This window comes from Podarcis liolepis, assembly GCF_965112155.1.
Source record: "Podarcis liolepis genome assembly, chromosome: 15".
NCBI lineage: Eukaryota > Metazoa > Chordata > Lepidosauria > Squamata > Lacertidae > Podarcis > Podarcis liolepis.
The window spans coordinates 12,957,075-12,979,235 of NC_139566.1; the positions used below are offsets into that span (position 1 = coordinate 12,957,075).

The 22,161-nt window shown below is 46.5% G+C and overlaps 1 protein-coding gene across 2 annotated transcripts in view; it reads right to left on the reverse strand.

Annotated features, from left to right (window-relative positions):
- RPS6KA4 (ribosomal protein S6 kinase A4) overlaps window positions 1-22,161 on the reverse strand; it is a 38,590-nt gene that overhangs the window by 13,882 nt on the left and 2,547 nt on the right. For both annotated transcript variants that reach the window (XM_083477533.1, XM_083477534.1), the window contains exons 2-9: window positions 18,999-19,070; window positions 17,104-17,322; window positions 15,724-15,839; window positions 10,848-10,955; window positions 8,888-8,968; window positions 4,362-4,465; window positions 3,209-3,359; window positions 2,422-2,583 (exon numbers count right to left, since the gene is read on the reverse strand). In XM_083477533.1, coding sequence (XP_083333659.1) covers window positions 2,422-2,583; window positions 3,209-3,359; window positions 4,362-4,465; window positions 8,888-8,968; window positions 10,848-10,955; window positions 15,724-15,839; window positions 17,104-17,322; window positions 18,999-19,070 — 1,013 coding nt within the window. The remainder of the gene's footprint in view (window positions 1-2,421; window positions 2,584-3,208; window positions 3,360-4,361; window positions 4,466-8,887; window positions 8,969-10,847; window positions 10,956-15,723; window positions 15,840-17,103; window positions 17,323-18,998; window positions 19,071-22,161) is intronic.

A 22,161-nucleotide genomic window follows, 5' to 3' on the forward strand; every position in this document is an offset into this window, starting at 1 on the left:
GAGGTCCAAAGTTCAAGTCTCTTTGCATGTCATTGTAAGTCAGAGTACAGTGGTGCCTCGCAAGACGAAAAGAATCCGTTCTGTGATTCTCTTCGTCTAGCGGTTTTTTCGTCTTGCGAAGCAAGCCCATTGAAGGATTAGCGCTATTAGCGGCTTTTAGCGGCTTATCTGCTGATCGGATCAGCTGATAAGCGGCTTAGCGGCTTAGAAAAAGGGGGGGGAAAGGGAAAAAAACCAGCAGGAACTCGCAAGACATGGTCGTCTTGCGAAGCAAGCCCATAGGAAATTCGTTTTGTGAAGCACCTCCAAAACGGAAAACTCTTTCGTCTAGTGAGTTTTCCGTCTTGCGAGGCATTCGTCTTGCGGGGCACCACTGTACTGTATTTTTCCATCTATAAGATGCCCCCATGTATAAGACGCCTCCTATTTGTAGGGACTCAGATTTAAGAAAATGGGGGAGATATAACTGTGTCTAAGACGCCCCCCTAATTTTTCACATTATTTTTTAGGGAAAAAACCTAGTCTTATACACGGAAAAATACGGTAATATTTGGCTTAGCACTGACCTAAAAAGCTGACAGAGGAGTAAAACAGCTGCCATCTCCTCTCCTTGGGTTTGTGCTAAACCACGGTTTGGCTTAACGTGACATGTGTATGCAGCAGATTTATAGTTAGCTATGAGCTACATAGACCAATGGTTTGACTCAGCAGGTGGCAGCTTCCTATGTTCCCGCAGAATATTTGCACATTTGGTTCTAGGCGACTGCAAATTAGAGAAGGAAAATGAGGAAGCTCAAGACTGCAGCTGAAAAAACGAGCAGCCGGGAGAAACCAGGAGGGTTGTAAAAAAAAAAAAAAAACCCGAACAAAGGGGGGGGGGGGACAGAAAAGCACTTTCATTCTAACGATGTGCTCCACATAATGAGGAAGTGTGTGCAAGATACTTCCTGAAAATCATCAGATTAGGAAAAAGAGCTGCATTTGAGCTGGGGAACGAGTCTCATCTGCAGCAGGCCTCAAACGACATAAACATTTTTAAAAATGAATGCAGGGCTCTGGTAACATTGTAATCAGTTGTTAGCTGGGCAACTGATCAATTATACCTGCATATATAATTGAGGGAGGAATTCTAAAAGCAAATGAGCATACTTTCGTTGCCAGATTTTGCATGCCTATATCACTGCAGGCCTTGCCTTAGAACAGACATCCCCCTTTCTCACACAGGAAGAAACGACGCTTTTGCCATCAAAAAACCTTTTTTTTAAAAAAAAGGTTTCTAATTTATTTGTCTTTGTAAAATGGTGGGGGCAGGAACCACAAGCCTGGAAGGCCTGTCTGAAACCCCAGAAAGGTTCCAACTTAATATAATCCTGTAATTCAAAAATACAATGTCTTGTCTCTTCCTGAGAGAATGGCCAGAGCTCAATGGCAGAGCATCTGCTTTTGCAAGCAGTAGGTCGCAGGTTCAATCCTCAGCATTTCCAAGTAGGGCCCCCATCTGAAATCCTGGAGAGCTGCTGCCAGCCAGAGTAGACAGTACTGAGTTAGATGGACCAATGATCTCCTATGTTCCTAGTACAATGTTTGCCCTGGCCTGCAAACTTGGAACGGAGTTGCTATCCTGAACAGCACCTTGAATGGCCAGTGATGCTGAGCTATAGCAATCATCTGAAGCTTGTAGCCATCCTAGGGCTGCACTAGCTTCACGTCTACCCTGAGGGAGAGAGGAGATGGGGGAGGACAGGTTGCCATCACCTTGTGAAGTAGATGCTCCAGCCAATGCAAAGGATGATCTGAGCTGTAATCTAACATCTGGAGGGGCCACAGGTTCCCTTGCCCTGCTTTAAAGCCAGGGAGGTTAGGCAGAAAGAATCCAATATACAGTGGTATCTCGGGTTACATATGCTTCAGGTTACAGACTCCGCTAACCCAGAAAAATTACCTAGGGTTAAGGACTTTGCTTCAGGATGAGAACAGAAATTGTGCTCCGGCGGCGCGGCGGAAGCGGGAGGCCCCATTAGCTAAAGTGGTGCTTCAGGTTAAGAACAGTTTCAGGTTAAGAACGGACCTCCAGAACAAATTAAGTACTTAACCCGAGGTAGCACTGTATTAGTGCATATAATCTGACACATTCCTATCTTCACTTTTCAGGGACTTCTCTCTGATCACTCTCTCCAGAGTATATCTCCCCTCAGTCCTCTTCCCCACTCCCACTCCCCCCAAAAGGATGTTAAATGTGCTATGATTTCCCTCACAGGGAAACCCCCCCCCCCCCGGTCTGCAATTCTGTCATCTTGTCTCAGCTGCACCTTTCCCACCTTTTCAATAGCCTTTTGGAAACAGGCGCCAGGAATTTTTACCCAGCATGGCGACAACTGCAAGCCACACTACAGGTTGAGATCCGCCCCCTTTGGCACTCACATGGAAGAAACGTTCGAGGCTGGGAGGAGTCCCAGCGGGGGAGTAGATGGGCTCCAAGCTGGTGAATTCCTCGGCAAAGTTTCGCACGTCTAGCTCACTGCGGATGAGGGGTTTGAAGGGGGGCTTCACTGTGCGCGCCGCTAGCTCTGTCCAGTCCAAACCCTGGGGGAAGAGGATGGCAGCTGAAGGAGATGGCGAACATTGTGGACACAGGCTGCCGTGACTTTCCCCCATGGAATCCTGGGAGTTTCAGTTGTTGTTGGTTTTTTTAAGCAGGGCTCTGGGCTCTTGTGGGACACAGGTGGCGCTGTGGGTTAAACCACAGAGTATAGGACTTGCCGATCAGAAGGTCGGTGGTTCGAATCCCTGCAATGGGGTGAGCTCCCGTTGCTCGGTCCCTGCTACTGCCAACCTAGCAGTTCGAAAGCATGTCAAAGTGCAAGTAGATAAATAGGTACCGCTCCGGTGGGAAGGTGAACGGCGTTTCCGTGCGCTGCTCTGGTTCGCCAGAAGTGGCTTAGTCATGCTGGCCACCTGACCCGGAAGATGTACGCCGGCTCCCTCGGCCAATAAAGCGAGATGAGCGCTGCAACCCCAGAGTCGGCCACGACTGGACCTAATGGTCAGGGGTCCCTTTACCTTTACCTTTATATGTTATATATTTAAGCAATGCTTATGCTCCTCCAAATATTGTAAGTGACTCGGATGTGGGGGACAGAAGGAGCTGGGGAATGGTGATAAGGCTGGCTCAGACGGTGCACTTTGCAACTCGGGTGCAGGAGCTCACCTTGAAAAAGGGGTGCTCTTTGATCTCCTGCGCTCCAGTGGGCCCTGAGCCCAGGCGCTTCTTGGGCTCCTTGCACAACAGCTTTTGGAGCAGGTCGCGAGCCACGGGGCCAATGAGCGACGGGAACGGAGGGTTGCATTTCAGGATCCGCCTAGAAACCAAGAACAGATTCATCATTGGGGAAAGTCTTGCCCTAAATCCATCAAGACATACACACACACACACACACACACACACACACACACACACACACTGTCTTACTTCACCTTTCTCTTACAAATAAATTCATGGAGGATAAGGGTACCCATGCCTATCAGCCATGATGGCCAGAGGCTCCCTTCAGGTTCAGAGCCGGGATGACAGTGAAAGCGAGAGGTAATCATAGGACAAACAATGAGATTGGGCAATTGCCTTCCTGTCCCGCTTGTGGGCTTCCCAGCCACATCTGGCTGGCCACTGGGGAAGCAGGAGGCTGGGCTAGATGGAATTTTGATCAGAATATCACCATCATCAGTTAAATTTCTATACCGTCCTTTGTCCGAGGATCCCAGGGCAGTTCACAATATAAAAAAGCAATACATACTATAGTAACACTCAAAAAGAGTCGTCCCCACAACACGATCCAGCAGGACTGTTATTAAGTTTTTTATGTCTTGTTCTCTTTAGCTAGGGCTAGCCAATGAGGTGCCGCCCAGATGCTACTGAACTCCAACTCCCATCTACCCCAGCGAACGTAGCCATGTGGGATGATGTGAGTTGTAGTTGATGGAGGGTGCCATATTGGTGACCTCTGTTTTAGCCCTTGACCCACCAATCAGCTCCTGCCACTCTTGGTAAGCCCCATCCAATCACAGTCCAGGCCCTGCTACTCATGTCAACCCCCTCCTTTTGCCCTATCAACTTTGGCGTCTCCCACTAAATCTTTTCCTGCCTGTGTCTGCTCTCTCACAATATCCATCAACTCACACTTCTGACGCTAATCCATTACCTATCAGCCCAAGCAAACTCCCCTCTGTTACCCAGCAGCCCTGGCAGTTCACACGAATCATTTGCACGTTACCCAGCAGCCCTTGTTTCTCCAGTAGAGTCAGTCCATCCTGCCCCCCAAGACCCTGTTTTCCTTAATCAGCCCCAAATCCCACGCCCGCCTCACCTGGACACCTCGGCCTGCGAGTTCTTTTCCCCCTCCAGCGTGAAGGGTGAGGCACCTGTTAGCAGCTCAAACATCAGGATGCCCAAACTCCACCAGTCCACAGACTACAAGAAAGGAGCAAAAAGCATATGGGGTAACAACACGGCGTGGCAGCGGCAACAACAACACATATCCTTTCCCCCCTTCCCTTCCTATTGAACACGTCAAGGTTTCATTGTCCTTTTACCTCTAAGGTCACGTCTACACCATGCATCGCTATCCCTGGAAACTGTATAGTGGTACCTCGAGTTAAGTACTTAATTCCTGAGGTCTGTTCTTAACCTGAAACTGTTCTTAACCTGAAGCACCACTTTAGCTAATGGGGCCTCCTGCTGCTGCCGCGCCACCAGAGCACGCTTTCTGTTCTCATCCTGAAGCAAAGTTCTTAACCTGAAGCAATATTTCTGGGTTAGCGGAGTCTGTAACCTGAAGCGTATGTAACCTGAAGCGTATGTAACCTGAGGTACCACTGTATTGTGAATGGTGCTGGGAGTTGTAGTTCTGTGACAAGACACAGTTCCCAGGATTCTTTGGGGGAAGCCATGACTATGAAAGCGGTACAAGTTTGCTTCAAAGGTACAGGGTAGGTGTACCCTAAGAAACAATCCCAATACCCAACCCCTAGATTTGTCAATTAAGCCACATGGGTCAAGCCAGTAAAACAATGCTCTATATCAGGGATGGGGTAAATTTGTTGGAGGTGTTGGACTCCTCCTCCCATCAACCCCTGTCAGCACAGTGAAGGATGATGGGAGTTGTAGTCCAATGACATCTGCTAGGCTGCAGGTTCTCCATCCGTGCTCTGCATTAAAGTGGCATAAGTACAATATAAGTTTGCATTGTAAATCCATGGAGATAAATGGGCATTTGGAGAGGGCACTACTGTCCATACAGGTGATTTTTGGCTTTTCCTATGAGGTGGATACCCTAGCGGATTACAGCAGCTGACTGCACCGCCCACAGCTAACAAGTTCAAATACTTTATGCCCTTTAATTCTTTGTTTAATTCCTTCTTGCCTCTAAAATGATCTTTCTGAACAGTTTGCCCAGGAAACTTGAGTAAGGTGGGCATAGCAGTTGGGAGAGATGAGTGGCTGTCCATTGGTAGGATTCTTAAGAGTCAGATATACCCCCATTCTTGACTTTATTTTTGTGCTGCCTTTTATCAAGGCATGCTTGTCTCGAATTGGGGCCTCTGGAATGGAGGAGGCGTTTCCAGCAGCTGAGAGCGCCTATGCTGGATAAGGACTTCGGCTGCAAAGCCAGCAGCTGCAAGTTTTAAAATCCCTTGCATGGTACTTTTGCTCTGTAAATCTGCTGGCGTCCAATCCTTAGACATAGGAATTGAATGCTGTCCAGCAAGCCTCTATCTTCCCCTACCCACACCCCTAGTGCGTTGTTGTTTTTTAAACTTACATATGGACAAAGCATATACAGTGGTACCTCGGGTTAAGTACTTAATTCGTTCCGGAGGTCTGTTCTTAACCTGAAACTGTTCTTAACCTGAAGCACCACTTTAGCTAATGGGGCCTCTTGCTGTTGCCGCACCACCAGAGCACAATTTCTGTTCTCATCCTGAAGCAAAGTTCTTAACCTGAAGCAATATTTCTGGGTTAGCGGAGTCTGTAACCTGAAGCGTATGTAACCTGAAGCATATGTAACCTGAGGTACCACTATAAATCACTTACATGACCTGCTTATTTGTCAACTGTTATTTTATCAAATCTTTAATGGCAAACAATTTCCGCCACATTCAAATAAACACACACAAATGTGTGTGTGTGTGTGTACAGATCTGCAGACGCTCCAAATCCCAAGCAGTCAAAAGAGAAATTAGATTAAAATTAAAATTAAGACAACCTGTTGGGCCTTGAACTCCCACCTGTTGGCTCCCCAGCCCACCTCTCTTCCTCACTGGGCTATTCCAACGGATTAGCAAAGACCTGCAGAAGTCATTCTTGAGGCTCAAGTTTCAAGCAGCCTTTTTGAACAAAAAGACAGATGCACCCAATCTTACAAGTAGGATGTGGACCCATAATAACAGACTCTATAGGGCAATGGCTTTGCCTGCGGGACTAAGGGCACTTACAAACTGCACCCTGGACAAAGGTCCTAGAAGCTACAACCCCAAGCTGGCTCCACAACAGGGGTGGGAATTCTCCAGCCTGGGGGTGAATCTTGGTCTGCTAGGAGATTCAGTTTGGCTTGTAAGGCGACTTTCTCGAAACCGTGACCCCCTCTCAATCAGCTGACACCCGCGGTTGGTGTCAGCTGATGGGCGGGGTTCAATCCTGCTGGTCGCTGCTTCATGAGTGTATTCCCATGGCAAGTGCATTGGCAAAGCAGATCCCTGCAGAGAACAGGATTAAACTGGAGCTGCTTTGTCAGTTTGTTTCCTGTGGGGAACGTGAAGGCAAAGCAGACCCCTCCCCCCACATGGGTCAACTTTGACAGGTGGGTGAGACCACCAGTCACCTAGCGGCAGATGTGTGGCAGTTGGGTGGCTCTGTTCACCTGCTGAAGTTGGCCCACAGGGGTAAATATCTGGCCAGCTAGGTCAGAACAGCTCCCCACTCCTGCTTCAACAGAAAGTAGAGAGAGTGAGTTTAAGCTATCCAAGGGATTTGAACTCTCAACAGCTGGCTCTTGAAGGCAACAACTGTTGGGAAATGTGCATCAGAAAGTCATTCTTAAAAGTTTCCATTCTGGGTGGCCTCGGGTGCAAAAAAAGAAAAACAGAAATGAAAGTCACCTGTTGGGACTTGAACTTTTCAGAAATGGCCTAAAGCAGCTGCTGAACAGTAGGTCTTGCGTGGTCTAGGGCAGAGGTGGGGAACCCCCCCCCCCAATGTTGTGGGTCTTCAGTTCCCATCAGCCCCCCTCCCCCAATTCAGGGGCTCCAGGAAAAATAAGATTTTCAAAGTTAAGAGATGAAGTCAACAAAGAGGGGATTTGGACGTGTAACTGTTTGGTTCTACAGTCAGTTTACTTTGCCAAGAAGGCTCGGAGCCAACTTTTAAAGGGATACGAGTGTCTCCCTAGAATACCATTGGAGAATCTAGAGTCTGCAGTTTCCAAACAAAAACGAAAATGCAGCCAAGCACAAACAGAACTTCTTGTTCTTACTTTTGGGGTAAGCCACTCTTGGGAACTGGCTGAAGGCTTTGCTTAGAAGGGTGTTCAGCGGGCTTCCTTGACCAGAAAGAAACATTAAATAGGGCTTCAAACTCACGGGGGGGAGGCTAGGGACCTAGCCCCTGAACTACAATTTTCATCAAGAAGGCTCATTGTAGGTTTTCCAGTTCTATGTGGCCTCTGCAGTACAAAAGACTGAACGAAATGAAGAACAAGGGGGATTTGAACTCACAACTGCTTGCTTTGTAAGCCACTGGTGCCTCGCTTGGAGCTAGCAGAAGCAAGCAAGAAAGCAACCACGGTTTGCAAGAATTGGAGAGGAAATGAAACATGCCAGTTTCCACGCCTTGCTGGGAGGGACTACTAGGATTGCTAAATTGGGAGCAGGGGTGGGTGGGAGGTAGGAACGGGTTAAAGCTAATTCCATAAAGGCATGACCAAACTGTACACTTTGGTGGTATTTGCCCCCCCCCCTTACAGACCAATATGGCTGTCTTATTTTTTGTTTAGGTTGAGACTCTCCAATTTCCAAATTGCAAACAGCATACGAATAATTAAAATTTCTGCCTTGAAGCCCGTCATTACCAGAACCCTGTCTTTCTTAAACTAACCCCACTCCTTTTGCAACTTGCCCATCTCTCTCTCTCTCTCTCTCTCTCTCTCTCTCTCTCTCTCTCTCTCTCTCTCTCGCTTGTGTGCATATACTGCTTAATTACTATATGGTACAACTTCCACAGCAATTTCTGTCTGACATGCTGTTTACAAATGAAGCTCTGGTCAGTTGGTTCTATGTACTTAGCTTGTTAAATTTCCCTTGGAAAAATAACGGCCACCCTGTTCCTAATGCAGGTGTGGGGAAACCTCTGGCCCTCCAGATGTTGCTGAGCTACAACTCCCATCACCCTGGGCCATTAGCTATGCTTGCTGGAACTGATGGGAACTGTAGTTCAGCAACATTCGGAGGACCAGAGGTTGCCCACACATATTTTCATGCAAAGTCTTTTGTATTCATTTCCGGATTTCCTTGCAAATAATGATCTGTTCCCTGACCTGCCAGAGTCTGCAAGGCTTTGCCCAGAACCCAACTAGGTTCTATCCTGGCTCCATCCTAATCTGCCAGATTTGCCTTGCCCAACCCATAATTCAGTGGGTTCCACACTGGCTCTGCCCTTGACCTCTTGGATTCCACCCTATCTCTGTTCCTAATCAGCCTGTGGATGAGTGAGGTGGGTGTAACCATATTTTTCAGATAGGAAATTAGCCGCTTTCCTTTTCTTTGCCTGCCGGATTTGCACTGTCAGAATGATTGCCCCAGCTTCCAACCCCTCCCCCATCTACGCCACACAACTCACCTTGCCGTGTCCACTTTTGCTTCGGACAATCTCTGGGGCCATGTATTCAATGGTGCCACAAAAGGAGAAGGTCCGTTCTTTCTGTAGTGGTGAAGAGTGGACGACAAGAGAGAGAGAGAGAAAGGTACAGAGAGTCAGAGGGAAGGGGAACACTGAACATATCCAACTCTAAATCTACCCTTCTTGGGTCTCCCAATTTTTAAGGCTAGGTACTGCTTTTAGCACAACTTTTATGAGCAGGTGACAAGGCTGATCTCTCCACCGTGAAAGCTTCACCTGCCAATGTTGGAAAAGCACACAGCTGTTAAAGCCATAAGAGCAGGGCTGTTTTCTGTTTTCCTGGTCAGTTGGCAATGTGATCCATCTCAGAGGGCTGAGTTTATATGAACAGGAGATTATGCGGCACCAAAGAAAATAGGGATGCGCTTGCATCAACTCTCAAGGATCGCTTTATGAGCCCATCTTTTCACCTACATACACACCCCAATATACACTGTTGAAGGCTCTTCATTCCTAGGCTGCATGCTGTCTTTAGCTGTGCACACGCCATACATTTAAAGGATATTTAAAGCACATGGCTTCCTCCAAAGAATCATGGGAAATGTAGTTTTCAAGGGAGATTGTAGTTCTGTGCAGGACAAATTACAGTCCCCAGGATTATTTGGGAGAAAGGCAGGCGCTTTAAACGTATGGTGTGTACGCAGCCTTCATTTACTCTGCCGTAGCACTGACCCAAAAGCCAAGAGGCAGATGCTTCTTTTTCCCGATAAAGATTCAAAAACACAACTGTCCTCTGCAATGGTATCAACAGTTCCAAATATAGCTTGGCAGCTGCAGTGTGTGAAATGGGCAGGCTGTGCACACCATGGTGCCTTAGGCTCCATGCACGTGTGCCGACCTACATGTGAGCCAGAGACAAAAGGAATCCATCTCCTTTCCCATCAACCCACCCTCTGCACACAAACACACACTCACTCAGAGGTTTGATTTCTGAGATGCTGGGGAGGGAGCTGGACCCTGAGGAATGACAACACGAGCAGCTCATTGCTCCCACAATTCTAACAACACACCAGGAATAGGGGCAAGAAAGCAAGGCTGTCCGCAGTAAGTCAGGGAGGTGTACACACCATACATTGAAAACACACAACCCCCCCTGAATTCTGGGAACTGTAGTTTCATAAACTGCTAGGAACTGCAGCTCTCTGTGTGTGGCTAAGCTACAGTTCCCAGGAGTCTTTGGGGAAAGCCACGCTTTCTTGCTTTAATAAATAGACCGCATCTACTGCTTTGATTGCAAGAAAACCTCCAATGTGCTTTAAATGTATGGTGAATATGCAGCTGTATGGTTCTAACCTCACATTGGAGGTTCAGGTGTGTGTGTGTGTGTGTGTGTGTGGGAGTGGATGCTCACGCAGGTTAAATAATTTGTGCATATTCTGCTATGTAAATTTACTTTTATTAAAATGTTTTTGTTTAGTTCCCCCCCTTTGCCTTGACTTGGGAACCTTCCCCCCAATATATTCCTAAGCTTCCTACCACATCAATGCAAAAATAATAATAATTCCAGCTTGAGGATGACATGTGTTGATTGCAGCTTGTTCTCCAATGAAAGCTGGCTTTAACCCTCTAAACCAGGCATGGCCAAAGTTGGCCCTCCAGATGTTTTGGGACTACAATTCCCATAATCCCTGACCACTGGTCCTGTTAGCTAGGGATGATGGGAGTTGTAGTCCCAAAACATCTGGAGGGCCAAGTTTGGCCATGCCTGCTCTAAAGCATCATGGCTGTGCTAGCTGGGCTGAGTTGCAGCCCAAAATATCTGGTTAGTGAAGGTTGCTCTTAACTGTCAACCCGCAATTCCGTGGCTCCCTAGATCTTGACCTATCTCATAGGCCTTAACACTGATAAATCTCTTGGGATGAGGAAAGGAGGATGCAAAGCCAGGGGGAACAAGACTCACATCCTCAGTCACAAATTCCTTGCTCAGCCCGAAGTCCGTAAGCACCACATGTCCCTCGCTGTCCAGTAAGATGTTCTCCAGCTTCACATCGCGGTAGATGATGCCGAGCTATGGACAAGAAAGGGTCAGTGTTGAAAAGCTTATTGTGCAAATTCAGAGATCTGAGCTAGGCTGGCTTCCTATCTCAATGATAATTGCTGGATATATCACAATGTTGAAAACCAGAAATTGCTCAGCCCTAACGAAGAAGCATGCAAGCAGGATCTGCGTGCAACAGCACTCTTTCTCCACTTGTGATTAATTCCCAGCAACTAATATTCAGATGTAAACTGCCTCCAACTGTGGAAGTGCAACATAGCAAAACTGAGCTCAGAAGTGTTTCACTGAGCAGCAGTGATGAAGCTCCTTACATACACACTATATTTGTTGCAAAGGTTTGGCATGATCTGCTTCTTAGCTCTTGAAGGAAATGCCACCCTCCATGAGGGGTGGAAGGGATGTTAGGGGAGGGGTAATGCCTCTGGTGGGGGACACACATCATGCTCTTTCTGGGGCAGTTTGTCCACCTCTGGTCCCCACCCTGCACTCAGCTCTCACCTGTGGCTCCTAGAAGATGTCAGCATGCAACAATGGCCGCACCCTGGAGCAGCTTCGACTAGCCGGCTAAACCAAGTGAGGGTAGCCAATGGGACTTAAACCCTGAGTGAGTTAGGGACTTCCCTTGCATGTGAAGACAGGTTCTGGCAGATTGAGCAAATGAGAGTACAGTGGTACCTCTAGTTGCGGACACGTTCTGTTCCGGGGTGCTGTTCGCACCCCGAAAAGTCCGCAACTAGAGCGGTGCTTCTGCGCAAGCACGGAGAGCAATACAGTGGTACCTCGGGTTACATATGCTTCAGGTTACATACGCTTTAGGTTACAGACTCCGCTAACCCAGAAATAGTACCTTGGGTTAAGAACTTTGCTTCAGGATGAGAAGAGAAATTGTGTGGTGGCAGTGCAGCAGCAGTGGGAGGCCCCATTAGCTAAAGTGGTGCTTCAGGTTAAGAACAGTTTCAGGTTAAGAACGGACCTCCAGAACGAATTAAGTTCTTAACCCGAGGTACCACTGTAGAGCGCTTCTGCACCGGAGCGTAGCATGCAGAACGCTTCTGTGCACGCGGCGAAACCCGGGTTTGCCACATTCACAAGCCGAAAAGACGCAGCATGAACCTAATGCAACACGAGGTATGACTGTAGTTGGGTCCAACAGTTAAGAAGGCGGTTTTTGCACATGATGTAGAGGGAAGTGGGGGGCAGATGAGGTTCGTCAATCTGGGAAGGTAGCCCATCTAGGAGAAGGAAAACTCTGATTCTAAACCTCCGCTGCCTTGCAGGATATCTTTGGGAGAAGAAAAGGCTAAGGAGGAAACTCTACAGAAATCCGGAGTCCCTAAGACGATTGGATGGTGCCTTCCAGCAACTCCTGCAGCCAAGCTGGTGCCAAACATATTGCTCTGCTCTCCTTCGGACCACATCAGTGAGTCCGAGAGGAGGGTCTTGTCGTCGAGGCAGCCCAGCGCCTCAGTACACACTGTAGAGGTTTGCACCCTGGAGAGGTTACTTCTGTGCTGCAAACGCAGCAGTTAGACTTCACCCCCGGAGGTGCACTCCACTGTCTCTCAAGACAGACATGCCCACAATCCTCCATGAGTTTGCCTCGGAATATATTTAAATAATAAGTTCAAGGTCTTTGAATTAGAAAGGCCCCAAGTTCTGTTCCATTTACACAGCATTGACGCTACCTGAGTTGAGGCCTCCCACACACATGACAATAATAATGGTATTATCATTGTTGTTATACTGTACTGTATCAATTATTATTTTAAAGAACGTCATCAAAGTACATAGCTCTCTGCAGAATAGCTCATGCAGAGCTGACCTTACAATGCATGCAGATCTACTCTAATCCACTCACTTTAATACAACACATCCTCAAACATATAATAAAGCCTATTCAATCAAATTTTTAAAAAAGAATAGACTACGAACAGTTGAAATATATTGCCGAAATATTAGTATTCCTAACAGCTTCATATGCATTTACTAATGCATTGGGTTGTAGCCAACTCAGTTAGTCATGGCCATTATTTTCAGTGGGTCTACTCTGAGCAGGAATGGTATTGACGACAACCCATTTGATCCAGTGAAACTTCTTGTCGCAACAGTTTACATGCCAAATAATCTCAAGCTTCATGAGATCAAGCCTCTGAGTGCAGTGTCAGGTCCATTGTGCAGAATGTTTGACTAATCTTTGCAGAGTAATACAAACAAAATAAATGCAAATCCCTGTCCCAAGTAATTTACAATCTAAGGTGAGGAGCCTCTTTCTCTGTTAAGAGTTGCATGCCCTTAGGACATAGTTTATCAGGGGTCCACATACAGCTAATGGGCAGGGCCAGAGTGAAAAGAGGGTGGGCAGTGCTCCTTTTCTCTCTCTCCTTCCTGCCGCACCTTTTTCTTTCTCTCTATGTCAACTCCTGGGTGGCGCTGTGGGTTAAACCACTCAGCCTCTTGGGCTTGCCGATCAGAAGATCGGCGGTTCGAGTCGGCCACGACTGGACCTAATGGTCAGGGGTCCCTTTACTTTTACCTTTATGTCAACTCCTTTCCTTCATTTCATAGAATCATAGAACTTTAGAGTTGAAAGAGACCCCTGAGGGTCATCTAGTCCAACCCCCTGGAATGCAGGACTCTTGACTAGAACATGCGTGGCAGGTGGCCATCCAAACTCTTGAGGGCCAAATTAAGGTAGGCCCAGGGCTGCAAATCCCCCCTCCCAATCTGTAGTTTTGATTAGCAGGTAGGTGGAGAGAGGCAAAGCTATTGATCTAAGAGAGAAAAGGAAAGAAGTGGGGAGGAGAAATAGCTGTGGCCTTGAGTTTCAGCTGGTGGAGAAGAGTAAGAAGTGAAGATGCTCTCTGAAATGAAAAACTGCCTTATATGGTCAGGTAATTTGTCCATTCAGTTCACTGTGATTTTACTCTGACTGGTAACAGATCTTCAGGGTCTCAGGTGGGAAGCCTTTAAGACCCTGGTGGCTGCTGCCCATTGGGAAGGCAAGGAGCCCAGTAGGAGGAGGAGCCAGAGTCAATGGCAGGCAAGCCAACTCATTCCAGTTTTTTGCCTCTCCTCCTCCTTGCTGAGTTCTACTTGGGGCAACAGGAGGAGGAGGAAGGAAGCTGACAAGCAATGCTACCCACGGGGCTGGATATAAGAAAGCAGGCAGATGAGGACTGGCTGAGGTTGGTGGCTCCACTGCCTTGATGGACCAGCCTCTGTCGCTTTCATATCCACAGCAGACATTATTATTATTATTATTATTATTATTATTATTATTATTATCATCATCATCATCATCATCATCATTATCATCATTATCATCATTATCATCATTATTATTTTTGTACCCCACCCATCTGGCTGAGTTTCCCCAGCTACTCTGGGCAGCTTACAGCACATAAAAAATTGTAAAACGTTAGACATTAAAGATTTCCCGATACAGGGCTGCCTTCAGATGTTTCCTAAAAGTTGTGTAGTTAGTTGTTTATTTCCTTGACATCTGGTGGGAGGGCGTTCCACAGGGCAGGTGCCACTACCGAGAAGGCCCTCTACCTGATTCCTTGTAACTTCTTGCAGTGAGGGAACCGCCAGAAGGCCCTCAGAGCTGGACCTCAGTGTCCGGGCTGAATGATATGAGTGGAGATTCTCCTTCAGGTATACTGGGCCAAGGCCGTTTAGGGCTTTAAAGGTTGGCACCAACACTTTGAATTGCACTTGGAAACGTACTGGGAGCCTATGTCTCCAAACAATGACTAAACCTTACTCCTCGGTAATGACATGGTCTGGTCCTAGCGTAACTCCTCCTACCTACCTACCTACCTGTGATCACTGTGATCGGGTGTCCTATATATAATTATAAAATTTAGTACTCAGCTAAGATATACTCACAAATACCTGTAAACCATTTGCCTATCTTTTGAATCGACATTCATGTTTATTAAAGCATCTACTTTATCAAACTTTCTTTACCGGAATGCAAACAAAATATCTTACAGATCTCAGGAAGTTATGAATCATCACAGCATCTTATAAACATTATTTGCAAAAAAAGCCTACAATTAAGAGTACAGATAATCAAATATTTGCAAACTTCAAGCAAACTGTGCTGTATTATTCAATAACTAATGAACCATATAATCGTTAAACTGCTAGCCTTCTTGAACAACTTCTTCCTTGCTTTCTTGTTGGTGAACTTATCATTTTGTCAAAAGACATTTGCCTAGCATGTTTTCTGCTGGGAGCTTAAGGTGGCTAGGCTGCTCTTGCCCTGTGGTAGGTGGTCCTTTGCCAATAACCCATAATCTGTGGGATGGATCCGGTTCTGTGATCAGAGCCCACCCATCCTACAGCATCTGGTCACATCCCTGTCCCAGCCCATCTCACACTGACCAACCACATGCCTCAATGGGAAAGTCACAGACAGAAACTGTGGGCAACAGCACACTCCCTATTTGTGGCAGGTATACAGATGCACACTGCCTCTGATAACTGAGCACCAATCACAATGGCTTCTTTGTCTGCATAAGATAACTGCTTCCAGCCTGGTGGAGTCCCCGGGGCCCTTCTGCGACTGCTGTTTGCATCAGGCACAGCTGTTGCCACTAGCAGTACCCCTCCTGAAATGGAGGGAATCTGGATGAGGATGGCAGTGGCGCAAAGCCCTTCATCCCCAATCCAGATGTGTTATTTACTTTTTGAAGAGCACCCATGCAATTATACTAACAGCACAACCCTGCCTGGTTTGGTCACACCTCCCTCCCTTCCCACTTCTCACCTTATGCAAGTGTTCAAGCGCCAAAATGATCTCCCCACTGTAAAACCGCACCTCGTCTTCGGAGAAGTGGTCCCGTTGGTACAAGTGGGTGAACAGCTCCCCGCCGCTCACGTAGTCTAGAAGGGAAGAGGGAGGCAAAAAGGTTAATTAATTCCCAGGGTGCAACCTGAAAACAATCCCCCGGCCCCCCACCTTCAAAATATTATGCCCTCCTCCTGATTCATGGCTTTCGACAGATTCTCAAAGGGGTTCATGACCAAAAATGGTTAGGAATTCCTGTTCAAGAGGACTTAGGACCAGGATACTTCAAGGACAGCCTTTTTCCAAATGAAACTGCAGTGTTATTTATTTATTCCTCATAGGCCTTTCTAGGGGTCTCTACATCATCTGAGATGAGGTATGTTATGATCCGCCTTTGGAACTCACTTGCCAGGGAGATATCTCTCTCACGCAACATCCTCTTTGTTATCTTTTTTCGTACTAGAGGGAAGCCTTCATTTTAAATTCACCCAGGCTTTGAGGGGTGTTCAGTTTCTGGACTAAAGACTTTCCCTGACTTTTTTTTCAAAGTTCTCCCATTGCCATCTCCTTCTGTTTTAACGTATTCATTATTACTGATGTTATTTTGTCTTTATGAATAAAGAGCTCCCTCCCCCCGAAATTGTTATGATTGTTGTCTTTTAAACGAATTGTCAAATTCATTAGAGAGGTTGTATACGAAAAGTGATATACAGATGCTTAAAACAAATACCGGTATTTATTTCCCCCCCCCCCCACCTTTCAGAGACCATGTTTATTTTAATTTTACTTCCCCACTCTCCAACCTCTAGTTCTTCTGTGTTTTATGCTGGTTGTTGTTATTTCATTGCTGGGATTTTAATTGTATTCTTATTTGGGGTTTGTTTTGTTCCTATTGCTATGCTTAATTTTTATGAGTCCCAATTTAGGAGAAAAGAGGGATATAAATACATTAAATCAGTGGTTCCCAGTTGGTGGTCCGTGGACCCCAAGGGGTCCACACAACCCACCCAGGGGGTCCATGGCACCATTCACATAACAAAAACTACCATAGAGATATCAACATTTTCAAAAGTAGGGCGTCCACGGCTTGGCTTTTGAAAAACAGTGGGTCTGCAGTACTTAGCTAATTGGGAACCACCACATTTAGCAGTAGAAGTAGTAGTAGTAATAACAATAATAAGTATAAACCACTGTGTGGTCATTCCACCCCACTGAAAACCAGCATACAAAACCGCAAAATAAATACATAAGTAAAACCATAACAAATATTATTTGAAACAGAATCATTGCCTCCCCTCATCCCTCCTCCCAGTTCCATGTCCATCCGTCCCCCGGTTTGCACCCCCACGATGCTCATACCTAGGATAAGGTGAAGCTTGGAGTCTGTTTGGAAGGCGTAGTGGAGCGTCACAAGGAAGGGCGACTGGCGCACATGTTCCAGAACCATCCGCTCGGTGCGCGTGTGCTCTGTTGTTTTGGCCTTGGTCACAATGGCCGCTTTGCGCAGCACCTTCATAGCATACAGCTTGCCGGCATCGTGACCGCTGAGCTTGCGAACCAGGAACACCTTTCCATAGGCTGGAGTTGAAATGGTAGGTGGGTTAGGATGGCCATCCTCAGAGTCCCACCCCCCCTACTCAACCCCTACGCCTGCTATCTTGTGGGCATTAGGGGAAAGGCCTTTTAATCCAATCAGGCCTTTTAAAACACACACACACACACACACACAGCCTTTGTTGTAATAGGCTGCAGTCTAAATCTCTGGTCTCTCCTGTTGGCTGGGGTGGGGTGCGAGATGGGGTGGAGGTCTTCCTCCACCCAGCCTGAAACAGTTCTATCAGCCTCCATCTGCTGCATGACACCAGTTTCACTCCTCAGGTGCAGATCGCACTAGGAGTAGCGTATAAAAACCCCTGATGGCATTGGGTCCCAATCCATTTATCTTGGAGGTCTGAGGTTCCCCACTCCTACCCAGTGGCTGCCTCTATTTCCCATATTCTTAGTTCCATTGCTTCTTTTAATTGCAGCGTGTGGAAAGCATTTGATTTGTGTCATTTGATGAATGTCTTTAAAGTATTTACACTGTGCCTTTCTGTCAAAAGTATTCAAGGCAGCTAACAAAAACAGCACAATATTATTTAAATAAATAAATAAATAAAGTTATAATTATAAGACAGGAACATCAAATAAGGCAGGAGCAAAGCAGTGTCCTTAGAAGGCTTCAAACTTCTTTTTCCTCAAATGCCTGACAGAATTGAACTGTTTAAATTTGCCACTGAATGGAGAGAAAGCTGAGTACCAGATGAACATATCTAGGGGGGCGGATTCCATAAGCCTGGGTGCCACCCCTGAGAAGGCCCTGTCTCCGATGATGGGGACACCCAGCGCAGAGCCTTCATAAGAATGAAACAGCTCTGCCAGATCAGATCCAAGACCCCATCTACTCCTGCATCCTCTTTCCCATAGTGGCCCATCAGATGCTCCAAAGAAGTCCAAACGCAAGCTGAAGCAACAAATAGCTTTTTTCTGTTGTTATGTTCCCAGCATCGGGTATTCAGAGGTAAAGTGCTCTTGAACATAAGGGCTCTGTTTAGGTATCATGATGAATAGCCAATGTAAGACCTCAGCAAGGAAGCAGGTCCATATGGCGAAAGCATGCTTAACTCAATGATATTGCTTTAGAAAAGGGGTGGGGAATTCTCAGGCTCACAGGTTGAGTATGGCCTTCCAGAACTACCCCCCAGGTCACACCCCTCACTGACCTCCCCCCAATTACCCCCAGGGGTTTTTGCATGGCTGGAATGTGTTCTTGAACCCCAAAATGCCTTCTGCTAGTCAGGATGAAGGGTAAAGAGGGCGGATGAGTGCAGAAACTAGCCTAATGTACAAACATAATATTTACATCGGTTGACCCACCCCACATACGGCCCTCAGAAGGTTGCCGAGAAAGGAATACGGCCCTTGAGTTTAAAAATGGTTTTCTGTCCCTGCCTTGAAGAATATCAGCAAGTAACTCCAAAGAATTTCATTTTTCCACCTTCAGTTTCTGACCACTTTAGAAAACTCGGCCTAAATGTATGCCATCTTTCGTTTCAAGCTCTCTGTCAGTCATCAAAATATATTTTTGCAACACTGCTTTGTTTTCAACTTCTGCTTTACAACTTTGGTTTTCTTATTGATTGTTACGAATTTGTGTGCAGTATTACCTCTCCCCCAATAAAACAGATTCTATTATACAGCTGCTTTCGACTCACCTCCAGTGCCCAGGACCTTGAGTAGTTCAAAATTCTCCATGCCAACTTTCTCCTCATGGCCTGTCAAGTTTGCTGTTGAGGGAAAATTCAAAAACATACACGTTTCAGGTGGGAAGAACAAGGCAGAGCTGGGTGTGTGTGGAAGGAGAGGCTAAACATCAGGGAGACCTCCAAGACCCCTTTCCTGACTTTCCAGCTTTCCATTAAAAATGAAAAGGATAAAGAGTAACAGTGCAAACCTAACCTTGTCTACTCAAAAGTAAGTCCTATTCAATTCAGTGGGGTGCACTCCCAGGTAAGTGGGGTTAGGATTGCAGCCTAAGACCCCAGTCCAACTAACACTGGTCACGATTTGACTCCCATTGAAACGAATGGAACAAGTTCATCGCCAACCTCCTTGCTTTCAGTGGGATCCACATCATAAACCTATACTGTACAGTACATGTCTACTAGAAGGAAAGCCCTGCTGAGTTCAATGGGACTTACTCCCAGGTAAGTGCAGAAAGATTGCAAGCTTAGGACTGGATCCAGGGTTGGGTTGGTCCTAATCAAAGACCCACTGAAATTAACTAACATGACTGAGGTCCATTCATTTCAATGGATGGACTTATGCGACACCACCCCTAGTCTTCACAAACTTCAGTTGGATTGGGGTCCACATAGTTTACTTAATGGAGACAGAAGGACCAGGCATGGGGGTGGGCAGTGTGAGCCATAATCTTCTCAGTTACTCATAAAGAAGTTAAATTTTATTCTGCCTTCTGGAATTCTGGGGGCCTATTGCTATTACAAGTATTAATAATAAATATAATATTATTAGATACTATATCTTAACCGGCCTTCAGCACAAGGTCCCAGGGCAGGTTACAGCAATGTACCATTACAATACTGAAATAAGCTAAAACAATTTACGTTCAGAAGATTTACAAAGTGTTACAAGAGACTGGTGCTTATTATTTTTTGAACAGTATTGAAGTGATTTAAGACGAACGAAATAACTTTTAAATTAAACATGCTGGCCCATTTTTTAATGAAGGTGGTCACTATTTATTTATTTAACAACTTTCTAGAAAAGAGAATTAGTAAAACTGAGAGAAAGCATTTACACTGGGTATATATTATAGCATGTTGAAAAAATACCTTGGGCTGTATCCAGCGTTAGTCCTGCTCGGAGCAGACACATTGAAATGAATAGACCCGGCTAACTTCAGCCACCTATTTTCAATAGGTCTACTCTTGAGTGGAATTTAGCTGGATACGGCCCTTCGGATCTTGCGAATGATGCGTTTTGCTACACCCGTTTTCCCGAGGGTCTACACAGGCCCAACCACCAGGACCCACCACAAAATCTCTGGCTATGGGGCATGGGGGGCGGGCATTGTGCCAATGGTGCTGATGAGCCACTTCTGGCCCTCCTTCTCCTCATGGCACACTCCCTTTGCTCTCGCACGGCACCCGTCCCCACCCTCTTCCCTGGGGTTCTCGGGTGCAGAGGGGAGGAGGCCCCATTTCCGGCCTATGAGTCACAACTTGGCCAACTCTGAGAGGGGGGGGGAACGGGCCCGCACTTGCCCACAGGAACACCTAGCCCAAGAAGGCCTGCCACAAAAACACAGCCACTACGAAACACCCTCTGTGGGGCTGCCGCCCGGTGGCTTATAGCTTACAGTGCTTTCCAATTTATTGCTAATTGCACATTTATGGCCACATCTTCACTTTAAAACAGGGTGCTGAGGGGAATAGTTCCCAGGAATATTTGGGGGGGAGCCATGACAGTTGCAGTGGAATCCTGGTGCTTTAAATACATGTGGTTGTGACCTATACATGGGTATCAATATTTTCTTAGTCTTATATGTCATGCTTTAAAAAGCTCTGTGTGTGTGTGTGCCTTTAATTGTTACCCTCCTCATTTTCATCCCCTCGCAAATAGCTAGTTTTGTTTTATTTATTGGCTAAAAGCATTTCACTAAATAAGAGACCCAAGTCTCTTGAGTGCATTTAAAATACAGTTGTCTCCCCATAGGTCTCCTTAAGAACCTGCTTTTAATGCCAGCAGCCTCAGCTCCGTTACCCTGGTGGGAGGAAGGGTGGGCTATAAACTGAAATAACAACAACAACAACAACAACAACAACAACAACAACAACAACAACAACAGTAACATTCACTTTGAGCATGTGCAGAGTACATCTGCCATCAAGGAGTTTCTAGCAAATACAGTTTGCAAGCAGACAGGTCCCCTGTTTTCCTGTTATATAAAGCTCTCTCTCTCTCTTTTTTTACGAGAAAATATTCTGGGGAAGATCAGGTGCTATACAAATCGCCTTGCTGGATCAGACCAAAGTCCATCTAATCTGGCATTCTGTCTGCAAGAGAGGCTTCTGGGAAACTCAGCAGCAAGGCATGAAAATATACCGCCTTCCTCACAAGCAAGGCCTGCTCTCTGTTCTCAGCATCTAGTACTCAAAGGTATACTACCTCTCAACATGGAAGTTCCACATTTGAGTCAACACCTTTGCCCAAACCAGGTGCCCACCACACAGCTGTGTTAGCTGGGAATGATGGGAGTTCTAGTCCAAAGAGTCTGGAGAGCATCAAAGTGACAAAAGCTGCTATAGACAACTCCACTTTAAAACCCACCTGGCTTGCCCTAAACTGGGGTGCATGGAGGAGGAGGGAGGGCAGCAGTTAACTATAGCTTACGCTGCCTGGTGCAGTTACCTGCATATGACTGAGATATTCAAGTGCATTTGAAGGAGAAACGAGAGGGGATGGAGTGCATTTCAGGTCATGCATAAGGAAGTGACATGGCCAGACAGACAGTGTGATTGAGCAACTCCTAACCTTCACCCAAATTAAGATATTTGTCCCAGCCTGGCATGCAAGGTACAGTTGGGATGCTGCTGCCAGACTCTCACATTCTGCTTCTCATATGCCAAAAGGATTGAGAAACATGTGCCTCTTGTGTGCCGTGTGTGTAAATCAGGCGTGAGGAACCCTTGGCCCACCCAATGTCCATAGAATCATAGAATTGTACTACAACTCCCACCCGCCCTAGCAAGCATTGCCAATGGCCAGGAATGGTGGGAGTTGAAGTTCAGCCACATCTGCGGTAAACAGCCAAGATTCCCCACGATTGATGCAAATGGTTTTTAGTCTGTCAGG